Below are 16,229 nucleotides of genomic sequence, written 5' to 3' on the forward strand. Positions count from 1 at the left end.
ATTTCCCACGGCCCCCTCCTTCCCGTTTTCTTTGGCATCTGAGAAAGCTTAATACGTTCAAAAGGCTAAACTTTTATTTAAAAAAAATTATGAATTTAAAACATCTTTTCTTAAGTTAACAAACTTTTGAAAATAATATAATTTAATAAACATTGTCCAAAAGGATTCCTCAAGCGTAGTGGAAGAACTTTTCTTTCAGCGCTCCCAATATTTAACTGGAACTTACAAGATACTTCCAGAATGCCAGGTTTTAATAGGTCGGGGCTGGAACACCCAAAGTATATTAAGGTGGACTGCTGTATGCTTCGATTCTCTGAGAGTCCCTGAAAGACTGAGCGCTGCTTTTCGAGCAGGAGGGGCTGGGCGGGCAGCTATACATGATTGAGGTCATGCGCATCCAGCCAATTTGTAAGACGATCCCTCCCGCACTAAGCTGTCGGCAGTCCTTAGCATAGGGGCACACTCAGGCATTCCTGTCAAGTCATCTTGTGAAAGGCTGCCTGCTTCCAGCTTGGCTGGAAAGCGGAACCTTAATAAAACTCACTGAGGTCGGAGGGAAAATAGCAGTCCGGCTGCAGATAGGGTAGAGGCAAGGGGCTAGGATGTGTACATGCTGCTGGCTACAACAGGCTGAACAGTGCTGAACTGTTACACAGAAAGGAAATAATAAATCTCCGCTACCATGCAATAAATATCTCAACTTTTAACGAAGGGAGCTATCATTCCAGTGAAATAAAATTGAAAAGTTTTTTAGCTAAAGCTACCAAATGAATCGTTTTCTAGGATTCTTCTTTCAGAGCTGACTTCAAAAAACCACCCAAAAGCATTTTTTTACATGCAATAAAAAAAAAAAATACTGGTTAAAGGACGAAGGAAGAAGTAACTGGGGGGTAGTTAAAAAAAAACAAAACTAAAAGTTGTGCCAAGGCAGACAAGAAAGGTGCTGATACCATGACAGTTTTCCTCTCCTTTGCTTTCCTTGCTGCTGTTCTAACTCACATAGGGGGCAATAATCAGCGGAGAAGCCCGGACAGCAGCGGGCGAAGATACAATCGGATTCAGCACGGACAGTGCGCCTACACCTTCATTCTGCCGGAGCAGGACACTAACTGCCGAGAGAGCACCACGGATCAGTACAACACCAACGCGCTGCAGAGAGATGCTCCTCTCGTGGAACCGGATTTCTCTTCCCAGAAACTGCAACATCTGGAACATGTGATGGAAAACTATACTCAGTGGCTGCAAAAAGTAAGTGCTTGCTTTCAGTTTCTCATTGTACTCGAGTCCTTTATCCAGGCTTGCCCTGCAGATAAGTTAGTTTGCTCAGTGTGGTGGGGGAGAAGGGGGGGAGCGGCTGGGAAGGGAACTTTTGTTTACATGTTGCTTGGGGGAAAGACAGTCGCTCAAGTAACTGCAGGGCTGCTTTCTGTATGGGACTTCCTTAGCAGGGGAATCAGACTGTTCCAGCTTGTCCTGGCTGGCGAAGGGGGGTTGGGGGTGGGGAACGGGGTGTCACAGATCTTAGAGTTGGTGAGTTTACAGAGATTTTAGCCCAGGTGTGCGCGGTCCCCTCAGAGCTGTCAGTGATGGCACAAGTATGAAAATGTGCTTCTCATTTAGGACCTCAGAATAAATGTCACCAAAACATGCCTCCATGTTCTGACTGTCAGCACCTAAATTGAAGAGTAGTAGCTCTTAAGAAGAAGTTTTATTTTTTCGGGAGTGGGGGAATGACTACAAACTCTTCTTTTTGGAGTGGAGAATGTTGATGGAGGAAAAGCAAATCCACTTCACATCAAATCTCTTTGAGCACCGGCAAGGAAAAGTGTCATAAATTAACTTTTGACTTACCACTAAATAAGTATAAAGTAAGAATGTTTGTAAAGTGTAAATAGTGAAAATTGCAAGTGTTTAATTTCTAGAAATGATCCTAAAGGGTAATGTAACCATTTCTGTTCTATGATAATTCTAGACTTGAGAAAACAGTAAGATCAGAGATTTTAAGATAGAAGTCATTAGGGGTGGGTTATCCACCCAAATCTTGAATGGATAGTCAAGCAGCTATTGGCTGTTAACTTACCAGTGCACCTGCAGAGGATGGGATGCAGTACCTATTCAGTTCTTCAATCCTGGAGAAATGAAAAATATTTTCTTTTTTGGCACAACTGTTAGATATACTTCTACTGAGCAAGATTACAGAGTGTTTGGATGACAAGATTACACCTTTTGGGGCAAATATTGACTGAAATTATTCCAGTTTTTAAAATCATATTGAGTCAGTGGACATGTCTAGACAGAAGGTTGGCTACTTGAGGGTCTTAACTGAAGACACCTCTCAAATAGTATCACCTTAATGGCTGTGTCTCATGCTGTGGTTTTCCTTGTGTGGCAATAGATGATTTTTACTGAATGTGTGAGATTGGCCATATCACTGTCTCCAGGTTTCAACAAAATGTGTTCCAGCATCTAGGCATTTGGCTTTACAATAGTTATGTCATCACTTAGAAAACAGAGATCAGAATGCAACCAGATTTCTCAAACCAAGTTAGGTTCAAAACATTTGAGCAGAAAAGTGATGGAAAAGACAGAATGCTATTGTGTGTGTGTGTGTGTGTGTGTGTGTGTGTGTGCATGCCTGTGTGTATCTGTGTCTGTGTGGTCACACTTCCTGAGTAAACTGCTTTCTCCATCATGCCTTTGAGGTTTGTTGTTCTGCTTTTCTCCACTAGGGACTGAACTAAGATCACTGTTTCTTTTCTTGGCATGTAAAAAAACCTCAAAGTAGGAGACCTAGGATTTTAAAGTCTGGAATTGAAACTAGTTCTCATCCCATACAAGTGCAAATCAGCAGGCCACAGGTGACAAAAAAAAAAAAAAAAAGTTGATGAAGAAAGAGAGTAGTGATTTAAACCATTCATCATTAATAATCTTCATATAAGTTTCAGGCAAAATCTCAAACCAGCCTGAATAGAGAAGCAGCAGTGATCCTTCTCCAGTTGTCTCCTGGTTCAAGAGGGAGGCCCACAGTAGGCAAATGAGTTTGACTTGTATAGTATCCCAGTTATTAATATACTCTCCATATATTCTTTTATTAGAATTGGTCATTGTAAAAGTATTTTCTGTTACCTGTTCTTTAAAAAAAAAGTGCATTTTTTTGCTTGGAATATTTCAAAAATAGGTGTACTATAAACAGCATTGGGCATGATGATATTAACATAGTAATGTATGTTTTTGGTTCTCTGCATTTAATAGCAATCAGGGTAACTATTAGTAGACCACAGGCTGAAGATTCAAATTCAGCAAATAATTCCTTTCAACAAATGTGTTTTGCTTTCTGTTCTTTTGCAACAGGAAAAGTAATGATTATATGAGAAAACAAAATATCAACACACATTTGCGGAAACCTGTTTTTCATAATATTATTCTATCATTTGGACATGTGGACCACCTAAGCGTTAACATGTGAATTTTGGTTATCATACCAATTCAAGTGACATTAAACACATTTTGTTTAGTAATTGATCATGTCTTCCTTTTTACTATATTTTCCAAGCATAACCTATAATTTTGAGGAATGATGCATATGAATCTTCTCTTTCAAACTTACATTTATTCAGAAAATATATAAAACTTTTGGATGTATTCACCTTTAGTTTATGTCAGTAAAATTGTACCTTTACTGAAAATGTTTCTGCTATGACTCTAGCAGCTTCTCTGGAGTGTGGTGGGATGAAATTTACATTATAGCTTGTCATTGTTAATTTAATTGAATGGAAGATCAAGCAATCACCTAAACGCATCCAATAGACCCTAATGAGAAAAAAAACTGCTTAATGCTAGGATTTTCCTGGAAACTAGAAAATTTCACTTAAAATAGTCTTTTCTTCATTTAAAGTCCAGTTCTCATTTTGTGTGATAAATTTATGATAATAATTCAAGTGGAAATGTTTCTATAAGATTTATGTAGTATGTTTGGTCATTGTTTCAATTGCTGATATTTCATTGATAATATTTCCAAGTTAATAGCAAATGTGGATGAATATCAATAAATTTGATGAAATATATTGTCCCCAACTCCATAACTGTCAGTAAGACTGGCGATTGCAAATGGCAATTTTTGGATGAATTAATATTATTCTATATTATTGTGCATTAAAATCACCACAGTTGTAGAAAAAGACTGGGTTCTTTTACTCTAGAATATGCTTTAGTGAAAGCTATAGGTATGTCATGATTTCAACTTGTTATTCTTCCTAGCTGATTTAAATGATGTAATCAGCTAAGATAGAAATGTATTGGAAGATGAAAGTGGTATGAAAACAAAAGATATTTTTTAAATGACATGACTGTTCATAAAGCACTCTAGGCAAGCAGCATCATAAAAGATTTGGCTATGGAATTAATTTCTGTATGTCATTAGTATTGGGTTGTATGCATTTATAAGTTGTTATCATTCGATTCCAATAATTCACATTATTTTCTTCAGTAGGGTTTTCCAGTATTCTCAAAATACACTATTTTAAGAGAGTGAACCAATACTAATATTCATACTCATTCTTGCAGTATAGAGGATCATATATCATTTGCATCCACACTACTTTTCCTACTTTGTGTGTATGTGGGAGGGGGTGCAGTGGGGGAAGGGAAGGATTATCAGTTGCACCAATTGGAAAGCAAATAAGGAAAGGGAATGAAGGGCACACTGATAGTTATAGGCATTAATATGTTTGCTTGTTAATATTTCTTCAAGGAGAAGTCCCCTTGCCACATCAAGTCTTCCATCTACACCATTACAAGGTAGGTAGGTAGAATTACCTCCATTTGACAGATTAAACAAACAAACAAACAAACCTGAGAGAGAAAAACAAGATTGCACAAAGTCACACTCACACACAAAAGAGAATCTAGATTTTATTTTCCTCTAAGATTTGTCAAGTAGTACCAATTAGAGGAAGGCTACTGAGACTTGAATTGCTAACACTAAACATTTCAGATACTATCTTGGCTACTTTTTTGTGCTTTCTCTGATAGGGCACTAAATTGGAGTAGAGTCTATCTCACCTCTCTCTAGCTATCCTGTAACTGAAATTCAAAAAATATATTTCTCTGGATAACAAAATGCATCAACAGTCTATGAATCCCTTGCTCATTTACCTTTTAGTATCAAAATACAAAGATTTTAAAGCTCTCTAGAATTCTAGAACTGAAGTTCTCAACCTTTTTTGTGTTGTAGATCCCTTTGGTAATCTGGTGAACCCTGTAAAGTCCTTCTAAGAATCACATTTTCAAATGAATGAATGAATAAAAAAATAAATAAAATTATTCCCCCCCCCCCATACAACCTCAGAGACCCTCAAGAATCTCTCTGTGGATATCTCCTGTTGATTCTAGGTTAACAATTTTTGTTCTAGAATCTTCAGAATTGAACAAGACTTTTTTTTTTCAATCCCTTAAAATATCTCATTTGGGTTAAATTATAGAATTTGAACCCCCAAAAATATTAACTTCCACTTGCTGCTTGAGAGCAGGCAGGTTTTAAATGTACATATTCCCTTTTAAAAATTTGCCAACTGCTGATTGTCAGTTTAAAAAAGTCTTGTCATGAATGGCCATCAAGGGGGAAAAAAAACTTTTCACAAGAGTTCTGAGTTACATGTCTCAACTTTCTTTGTGACATCACAAGTCACTGAACCTGTGAAAAATAATTGCTTCCTTTCAACAGAGGAAAGTCTTCCTCCTATTTGAACTTAGTAATAATACGTGATTTTTAAAAATCGAAATATCTCTATATCTATCTCTAACCCTTTGGTATCTACCCAATGAGATTATAAACTTCTTGTGGGGAGGATTTTAAGCCCTTTCTGTATAAGAAACTATATCTTCTACTTTTTCCTCAGCCTACATAGCATAGTGTCAGGTGCTCAAAAATAATTTGGTTGATTTATAATTATCTTGTCACCTAGAATTTCAAAACCCTTTAATTTAATCCTTTAAAATAGTCAATTAAAAACACTATTAAGTGCTTTTGAGGAGTCACATGGTAGAATAGAAAGGGTATTCACTATAGTGTTAGGGATCTGAGTTCAAGTGTCAACTTCATCTTCAAACTGGTCTTCGGGGTTGCTATTTTTACTTTGGATGCATGGAACCAGTACATTTGATGGTTATCTAGATAAAACACATAGAGGGAATAAAGTATGAACTCTGAGAATTATATTCATTGAATAGTGTGGAACAAGGAAAGAGAAAAGAATAGGCATTTTTATATAATTCTTACTATGTGCCAGGCACTGTCTTAAGTGCTTTTCAAATATTTCATTTGATCCTCACAACAGTCTTTCATGGTAGGTGCTGTTATTATCCCATTTTACAGTTGAGGAAATTGATGCAGTCCAAGATTAATTTACTTGCCCAGGGTCACAAAATAGTGAAAGTTTGAGGTCAAATTTAAATTATCTAACATGTCACATAACTGTGGAAAGAGTGGGAAATTAGGTATTAGAGAAACTTAGTTCAGATTCTGGCTTTGTTACTTGTTACCTGTGTTACTTTGGGCAAGTTACTTAAACTCTCTAAACTTTAGCTTTCTGATCTGCAAAAATCCGGGATTTGAACTATAAATAACTCTAAGTTATCTCTCAGTTCTTCATCTATTATCTTAATTTATTCAAGACATGAATAACTTCTGCTACTTAAATTGGTGGTCTTATCTTCAATTTAGTTTCCTAACTGGAAAAGACATTTCAAAGATATTTCTAGATATCTATTCTCTTCTTTTTTTCCTACAAAATTTTTTACAGTCAGTGACATTCAAATTTAATCATACCTTAAAATGCGAACCATTCAATTCTAAGTTATATGAAAAATTCTTTACATATTAAAATTTAATGAAATTATCTCATGATCAGGAGGTATAAAATAGTTATTTGAAGAGACATATTTTCCAAAAATTATAGTTTGAATCCAAGTAAATAGTTGATTTATGTGTAACAGTTCAATGTGAAGCATTTAAAATCTTAAAGTTTTAGTTTTAGCCAATGATTGTTTTAAAAGAAAGCAACTGGAAAAGAATCAGCAACACTTTAGTTCCTGATGGAATCCAGGTATGTGGCCTGGAAAATCAGGTAGCTAATCTCCTAATAAGGCTATTCTTCATGACTAGTATATGGGATGATGTCCCTCTAACCCTCTCTATATTATCTCCAATGATTTCAAACGGAACTCAAAGCAATTGCTCCCACCCAGGTTTAGCATTGTAAGAGCTGACATTCATATCCACTGATCAAGTTTTAGCCCAAAATACCAACATGGCCCTGAACAAATAATTAGAGCAATGAATAGGAAAAACTGTAATCCACACTGTGGTTCCTTCCCTTTCCCTGAGGAAAATCATGTAATTTGCAGGAAAGTCAACCTCCCAAATTCTTTCTACTTTCTGTAGTTACAAAAAGGCATTGAGCGATGTTGATTGTGATCTCTGTATTGGGTGTCTTTTTAAAATAATCTCATTTGAAAATGTTGGTGAAAACCATAAGTTTGCTTATTCATCCAAAATATAGTTTTCTGTCTATCCCTCTACCATATGTCACATGTACTTACAGAAGCTTTGTTTTGCTCTGGGCTGGCTCTTTTCAATAGAAGGAAACTTAGAAGTCTTTTCCTGGTTGTGTCCTTTGCTTGGAAGCTCACCCTAATTACCATCTGAGTCATTCTTCTCTTTTGTTCCAATACAAGATTATCTTTTGCAATGAAGATTGAAAGGTCTGAACTCCCTCTTTCTCTGTCTGTGGAAAGTGAATGGGTGGGTAAGGGCCTGTGGTGTTTAGGTCTGCATACACAATATACAAAAGATAGAAAGCTCCACTTTATAGGAGACAAGATTCTAAAGAAAAGAGGCACAGCAGATTAGGATTTTTTTATAGTTGGAACTATTGGAAAGTATAAATTTTTTGTTGAAAATGTTCCCTATTTTCTAATATTCGTATTTTTTAAACTTCAAGTATTGGAGTGGGGGGTAATGGGAGGAAAAAGAATTTAATCAATCTTACATATCAGAGATCTGGTTTTCCATCCATTGTCCTGAACAATCAGAAAAGATTCTTTGATGAAGTTTTTTGTGGTTTCTTTAGAATAAGCAAAGAATGTCTTGTGGTAACCAGAAGTGAAAGCATCATCCAGGCATATAGATGTAATTCACTATTAGTAGTAATTTACCAATAACATTTCATAGGTGCTTAAATTTTTATAATAATACTATTAGAATCAAGTGTGAAAGAACATTGGAGCAGAATCAGAAGATGAACTGAGTCTGTCACTGGCATGTGTCCATGACTTATCTCGCATATGAACATTAAAAATTCACTAATTTTTTTACTTTCATTTTTCTCATCTTTACAATCTGAATAAAAATATTTTAATGAACTTTGTCAACCCTCACGACAATAAATACATAAATAGAATGGAAAATAATCAGATAAGGTCTATGAAATAAATATCAGATAATACCGAAGAAATAAAATCAGATAAGGTATATGAAAAAGCCTTAGGAAATGAAAAGTGTAATTTGCCACACAGCAAGGCATTATTAAAGAGGCAGTGTGCCATAATAGAGGAAGAGCTGGTTTTAAAGTGGAAAATACTTGGGTTCAACTCTAATACATACTGGCTATTTGACCCTGGGCAAAATCACTTAACCTCTTCATGCCCCAGACAACTCTTTGAGGATGTAAGTGGCAGGACACACGCCCATCTGTATTGGTAGAGGGTTTTTTTTTTTCTCTTTTGATGTTTCCTAAACTAGTGACATCACAGGTCCAAACCACAGCCAAAAAATCATCATTGCTCTTTTCATTATTACCATCGTGACTACTTAGAAAATCTGCTGAAATTACCTCATTTCTAGCAAGGAAGTAATCCCTCGGGGAAAACAGTGAGATTTAAGGTTAGTGCTATTATATTACATCTGTCTCAAGAATCCTACATTAGCAATATATTGAATAAATTTGTTCTGAAGAGTCAAAACCATTATGTACTTTTATACAGACCACAGGCCTTAAAGCAAATTAAGTCTTAAGCCTCTGCAAACTTCTGATGTTCAATGACATCGAGATAAATAGGTAGTGATGTGCTGTTAAATACATATATTGGCAACAATTTTAAGAGCTAGCATCTTTTTGAATTCGTATTTGCATCTAGCCTTAGATGTAGTCAAGAAAACCTTTCATAGATATACAATTTAGTTGAAATGTACAAATTCAGTAGGACAAAATTATTTACTCTTAGGAATTTATGAACTGATTATCCAATTTATCCAGTTTATAAACTTTCCAAATCCTTTGAATCATCTCTTGCTTCTTAAAAATTACTTCCTTCTCTGAATTACTGCTCATAGACGTTTCTGTGGAGGCTATGTGATAAATGTAATTGATAAAATGTTGAACTCCTAATCCAGAAAATTAGGTTATATCCCATCTCTGAATATTTATTTGCTATGGGCAAGCTTATTTACTATGAGTAAACCACTTAACTTCTGAATCTCAATTTCTTCATTTGCAAAAATGTGGGTGATGATACTTGAATTTCCTACCTTAAAAAGCTGTAAGACTCAAATGAGATTATGTACATAATTATTTCACTTTACGGTGAAAGCTTTGAAATTTAATATTCAATCAGAATGAACAGTGTTGTGCCTAAAGTGGAACGTTCATCTGAGTTCAAATCTAACTCTTAATAGCAGTGATTTGATCACATGCAACTTGACCATTTAACAATATAGTTCTTTCATTAAATGGGTTGGAGGGAGTTCTTTGCTCTTAGGAAAACAGAGAGGTGATATTTCTAGAATACTTGGTGGTCTGCAAAGTTCTTTACCTTGTTTGTTCATCAAAATAACCCTGTCAAGTCTGTGCTATAGTTATGCCCATTTTACAAATGAGGAAACTGAAGTTCCAAAAGATTTGTCTGTGTTCATGCAGAGAATAAGTGTCACAGATGGAATTTGAACCTAAGCTTTTTCCAGACTTTGCGGTCAATATTACTTCTTATTACTATAATAATTTAAACCCTGCCCTGTGTTTTGTCTCTTAGATGAGCATCCTCCTTTCACAATAGATTCCCTTCCCCCCAGCATCCCTGTGTCATATACTCCTGTCTTCTCCACATTGTCCAAAACAGTGCTTGGCCCATAGTTTGTGCTCCTTAAGTACTTTAAGTACATTAAGTACTTAACTGGTTATGCTGCTTATCTTTCATAAATATTCTAGGAGATCATAATCTCTTCCTGCTCTTATTGAAATCTAGAAAGTGAAACATAATCAGTGTTAATTTTGTTGCTTTTCAGTTGCTCTGGTTTTTTTTTTAAAAAAGGTTTGGTTTTGTTTGGTTTTTGCGGAGAAAAGTTGTATCTAAAGTCTAAACTGAATTGGAGGAAATTAATATTTTGTGTATAATTGAACCAAATGTGATTTTCTTTGTAATTCATAATTCAACCACAGTAATTCATAATTTAATTGTATGTATAAAATATAGTAAAAATATTAGTGAATAGAAATATGAATGTGTTTAAAATTATTACCCTGACAGTTACCAAATTATCAAATTTGTCCTTATGCTCCTGATAACATACTTACACACACACACGCACACACACATTTAAATGTTTAAATCATGTTTAAAAGCTTTACAAAGTGTTTGGCATACATTATTTCATTTGATCCTTCCAACAACTATGTATAGTCAGAGAAACATTATTAACCTTACTGTAGAGGCAGAAGTTGAGGATCAGACAAGTTTAAGTGATTTGCCCAGGATTACACAGCTAATAGGTGTCAGAGACAAAATCTGAATGATAATTTGAAGAAATTGTTCCATTTCTTTAAATTTCTAGGTGCAGTCATGCCCTATTCATTCATAAAAAATTCAGTTATTAAAAAAATGAACTCACCTACTTTATGATTATCATGGAGAAAGATTCCAGGGTAGGAGGTAGGGGGTGGCTGATGGAGTGAGGAAGGGGGTGGGGAGGGTTGGGGTGGGAAACAAAGGATGAAAAGCAACTGAGGAAAGAGTGATCTCCTTCTCTGTAAAATGAACTAGATGGAACTAGATGATCCCTAAATCCCTTCCGATTTTAATGTTCTATGATTCTATGATTTGGTTCTCCTAATAAGTGAATAATGATGCAAAATTTCTGCATTAGTTATTACTTTTTTAGGAAGTCATGTCTCTGGTGCTGCTTTCCTGCCTGAGGTTGATCTGATGTCTGCCAGATAACTCACTAACCAAACAAAGCAAACATTTCTCTCTTGGTATCTCCAGAAAGTCTTTCAAACAAGGGTTTATATCAGTTGTTACTCATTCTTTGTCTTTAATCTCCTGAAGGAATGAATTCATCAGATCCTCAAGGAGGAGGAGGTCTTTTCAGGTTCCAGAGACCAAACTGGATTTAAAATCTTAATGTTTTCCCTCTATCAATCTAATGTTCTCCTTCTCCTCCTTCTCCTCATCCTTTTCTCTCTCTCTCATAGAGTTAGGTGGTACACTGGATGCAATGCTGGGGTCAGGAAGACCTGAGTTCAAATCTAGCCCCATATACTTACTAGCCATGTAGTCCTGGAGTTTCCTCAGTTGTAAAACGAAGATAATAAGAATGCCCATCTCAGAGTTGTGAAGATGACAAGACAACATTTGTAAAACACTTAGCACATTGCCAAGTACATGCAGCCTTGAGATCCTTAAGTGAGCCTTTTAACTGAATCCAAAGCCAAATTTGTTCTGTAAAATTGGGATATGGTCAGAAGGCCACACTTAAGGATCTAGAAGGCCACATGTGGCCTCAAGGCCATAGGTTCCCCATCCCTGGCCTTAGCACATAGTATGTACTTTGTAAATGCTTATTTTTTCTCCCTGTCTCTCCTTCTTTCTTTCCCTCCTTCTTCCTATTTCTCACCATTTTTCCTCTCTGTCTCTCTCTCTCTCTCCTTCCTTCCCTGTTCCCTCATTTCTCTCTCTTTTTATCTTTCCTCTCCCTTCTCTTTCCTCCCTTTTTCTCCCTCTCTTGTCTCTTCATCTCTCTCTGCTTACTTCCCTATCTATCTCTTCCACCATCCTCTTTCTCCCTGCCCCAGCCAATCAAACTTTCCCCCAAATGTTGTCCCAATAGCTCACTAAATGAAGTGTGACACCCTAGGTGGCACTTAGGATGGGAGCAGAATAGATGGGTTCTCCCTCCCCTTCCACATGTCTGTTAACAGACCGTGGAATCACACGTCTGGAAACCTCTTTCAGAAGCATCTCTTTAGAGGCACCATCACATGAAGTCACAGAGCTTAATTGAGTCTGACCATTTTTTTTTAAATTCTGAAACACAAAGAAAGGCTTACAATTGCTCTACACAGGGTGAAACTGCTTACTCAAAAGATCTTCCGTTCTATTTAACGACCCCCTCTTGGATATCTGTGTATGCAACCCTGATTTGAAAAGCAAAGACACATTCCCCTGTTTAAAACATTATTTGTATGCACTTTCTCTTGTGGGTCATTCAGATAGCTGTAAAAATTAGGAGAATAGATCTCTTTTTTTTCCTCAAGGCAATGAAATCTTATCTCACTTCCTATTTTATTTATCATTGTCTCTTTTAATTAAAATGTTTCTGTATTTTGTACAAAAGCCAAGAAAACAGCTACTTGCAAGGCAAGTATGATAGTCACTTTTCTCTATGCATGAACAGAGAGGCCTGAATGAAAGAAAGCACATGGTAACTGCCTTCCCAGACACTGTCAGGCATAGTACTCAGAACAAATTCAGCCTTTGCTCCCAGTCTGCAAGAACTTGCCTAAATGAGAGAGAGAGAGAGAGAGAGAGAGAGAGAGAGAGAGAGAGAGAGAGAGAGAGAGAGAGAGAGAGAGAGAGAGAGAGAGAGAGAGAGAGAGAAAGAGAGAGAGAGAGAGAGAGAGAGAGAGAGAGAGAGAGAGAGAGAGAGAACACTGCATGTAGCTGGGGATAAAGAAATCTCAAATGAATCTTTTCATTCTCACTCTACCCCTCCCCCCAAATCCTTTTTGTTTGGTTCCCCACAGAGAAAAAGAAAATAGAAGAAACAGAATAGCATTCCTGGGGGAGGGTTTCACCCACCTTGAAGGGGTAGGACCAAATGGAATCTCTCCAAAGAGGTAACATGCATTTTCCCTTCATGGAACTCCACAGTACCTGAAAGACAAATCAAGTCAAATTCTCCTTTGGTAGGAAATGGATCACCCTTATTTGCCACTGCTGCTGATTTGTCTGACCATAGGGGTTATATGGGATATTAGCTCTGAATTTAAAAAAAACACATGTTCCTTCCCTTCTTTTCTCCCCTCTCTATCTTTTTCCATACACACACCAGTTTTGTAGTCTTGAAAGACATGCACTAGGAAAGATAATTACTAGTCAGTTTCAGGGGTGAGTAAGCCTTAAACAAACAATCTATCAATCAAAAAATATCCATTCACTGTTTTTATGTACTAGACACTGTGCTGAACTCTGGAGAAAGAAAGTTAAAAAACAGACCCTGCCCTCAAGGAACTTAGATTCTAATGGAGAAGACATGATTGACAAAACATATTAACAAAAACATATAAGATATATGCAGAGTAGATGGGGAGGTAATCATAAAGAATAAGTTAATAAGCGTTTGGGGAACAGTGAAAGGCCAGCAGATGGTGGGATTTGATCTGAGTAGGAAACTAAAAGGAGAAGCTGAGGAGGAAATATATTTCTAGAAATTGGGTATAGTCACTGCAAAACCAGGAAGATGGAAAATGGAATGTTGTGTTTGGAGAAAAGCACCAAGAAGCTCAATGTGACTGGATTACATGGAGAGACACATGGAGAGGAGCAAAGTATAAGAAGAATGAAAAGGTAAGAAGTGACCACGTTATGAAGAGTCTTATATGCTAGAGGACTTTATGTTTAATGCTAGAGCTAATAGGGGCCTCTGTAATGTATTGATTGGGGAAGGGAGAGTGATGTGATCAGACCCTTGCTTTAAGAAAATGACTTGGACTGTTCAGTGGAGAATTGGCTGGGAAGAGATTTGGAACAGGGAAACCAATTAGAGGACTATTGCAATAGTCACAAAGAAGTGATGAGGGACTGAACTAGTATGGTTTCCATATGAATGGAAAGAAAGGAATGCATGCGATGAAGGTAGAAATGACAAGATCTGGTAACAGATTTCATATGTGAGATGGGTGAGAGTAAGGAGTCAAGTATGACACTGAGATTTTGAGTTAGGGTCATTGGTAGGATGGGAGTAAGGAAGTTTGACAAAGGAAAAGGTTCAGAGCTGGTAAAAAGATAATTTCCGTTTCGAACATGCTGAGTTTAAGATGTCTACAGGATGTCTGTTTCAAGACACACAGCTTAAGAGATATACTAATGCTGAATATATATGTATGTATGTATATATATGTGAGTATGTGTGTATATATGCATACAGACATGCATATATATGTGCGTGTATATATAGATATAGATTAGATATAGAGATATAGATATATGGACTTGTCTGCATAGAGATTGTAATTAGAGTTGATGAGATCACCAACTGAAATAGTATAAAGGAAAAGAGAAGGTCCAATGCAGTATTTCAAGAAACCTAAAGTATGTGTCTGACATGGATGAAGAGCCAAAAAGAAGACTGAGAAGCAACAAGTAGGGGAACTCAGAGACAGAAGTGTCATGAAACCTAGAGAGAAGAAGATATCTTGGTGGACAGGATGATCAACAATGTAAGATCATTCAGAGCTCAAAAGCATGGAAAGTTACCTTTTTGAGAGAGATTTATTTAACTTCATTTTATTTTTGAAACTAGGTCTCCCTCTCTTGCTCAGATTAAAGATTCAGCAGCCATTCAAATCCTGATCCCAATACTGAGGGCTCCAAAGTTTTAACCTACTTCTTTTTCTGAATTGGACCAGTTCACACTTTCTCAGGCAGTAACATATTGGGACCAGACTTAGTACAGACATCTGATCTGCTTTAACCCTATATCACCTCAGACACTTGACACTCACTAGCTGTGTGACCTTGGGCAAGTTACTTAACCCCAATTGCCTCATCCTGGGTCATTTCCAGTCATGCTAATGAATATCTGGTCACTGGATTCAGATGGCTCTGGAGGAGAAGTGACGCTGGTGACCTGCACAGCGCCCCCATCACTCAAAGCAAAGTCGAGTGCAAGTTATGTCATTATTTATCTGATGGCACAGTCTTCTTCGGCAATGAACTAACACACTACAGCTCAGAACTCCTGAACTCAAGCAATCCACCAGCTTCAGTTTAGTGTGAAGGGACTATCAGAATGCAGGAGGTATATTTAAAGAAATAGGTTCACATCTCTCTCTCTCTCTCTCTCTCTCTCTCTCTCTCTCTCTCTCTCTCTCTCTCTCTCTCTCTCTCTCTCTCTCTCTCTTCCTCTTACACACAAACATAGAGAAAGCCGTTTTCTAGAATTTAATAGGCTAATCTAATTACTAATAATTCCATTTTTAAAGACTTCATAACCTGTTTAATTATTTGATATCAGTGAGTACAAGAAATTTAAGCATTTAGCAACAAAGGAGTACTACAATCAACTTTATTGACAAAGTGGGCATCTTATTACATCTGGAAATAATTCTTAGTGCTAGCATGATAAAAATAGCTCTATAGACTGAATACATGTTCTCTTATTGAAGTTTCTGGCTCTCCATTACTTCTTTGAGGCTACAAGCTTTCATATGTCATTGAATCTAAGGAACTTTTAATGAAAATACAGAAACATGGATCAGTCTTGGAATTTGCAAAAAAAAGAGGCCTAGACTTTGGATTTTGCTTATGTAATTGAAGTTAAAAGTAATGACATAGAACTCCAAAGGTTAGAAAAAAAACATTTGTGTACCAGCTGAGTGTATCAAAGAAAGGGTTATATAACATAAGCAAAATCTTATTAATTCAAATTGATTGAAGGAAGACTAGTTTGAATTATTGGAAGAGCCTAAACTTTGGAATTTTTAAAAGGGAATGTAGTTCTACAACTTTCATTTATATATATAAATTCAAATTAGACAAATTAGTTTTTTCCTCATAGAACTTCTGGAGGATTTACTTTAATATATCATTTCTTGTAGGCATGACAATGATTTTTAAGGAATATTGGGGAAAAGAAAAAGATGAAGAACAAGTGGACAGGATAATCACGACTGTTA

At 36.5% G+C, this 16,229-nt stretch overlaps 1 protein-coding gene across 2 annotated transcripts in view; it reads left to right on the forward strand.

Annotated features, from left to right (window-relative positions):
- Positions 1-315: 315 nt before the first annotated feature.
- ANGPT1 (angiopoietin 1) overlaps positions 316-16,229 on the forward strand; it is a 328,297-nt gene continuing 312,383 nt past the window's right edge. For both annotated transcript variants that reach the window (XM_072603282.1, XM_072603283.1), the window contains exon 1: positions 316-1,248. In XM_072603282.1, the coding sequence (XP_072459383.1) occupies positions 952-1,248 (297 nt within the window). In that variant the 5' untranslated portion in view covers positions 316-951. The remainder of the gene's footprint in view (positions 1,249-16,229) is intronic.

This window comes from Notamacropus eugenii, chromosome 4 (genome assembly GCF_028372415.1).
Source record: "Notamacropus eugenii isolate mMacEug1 chromosome 4, mMacEug1.pri_v2, whole genome shotgun sequence".
Taxonomy (NCBI): domain Eukaryota; kingdom Metazoa; phylum Chordata; class Mammalia; order Diprotodontia; family Macropodidae; genus Notamacropus; species Notamacropus eugenii.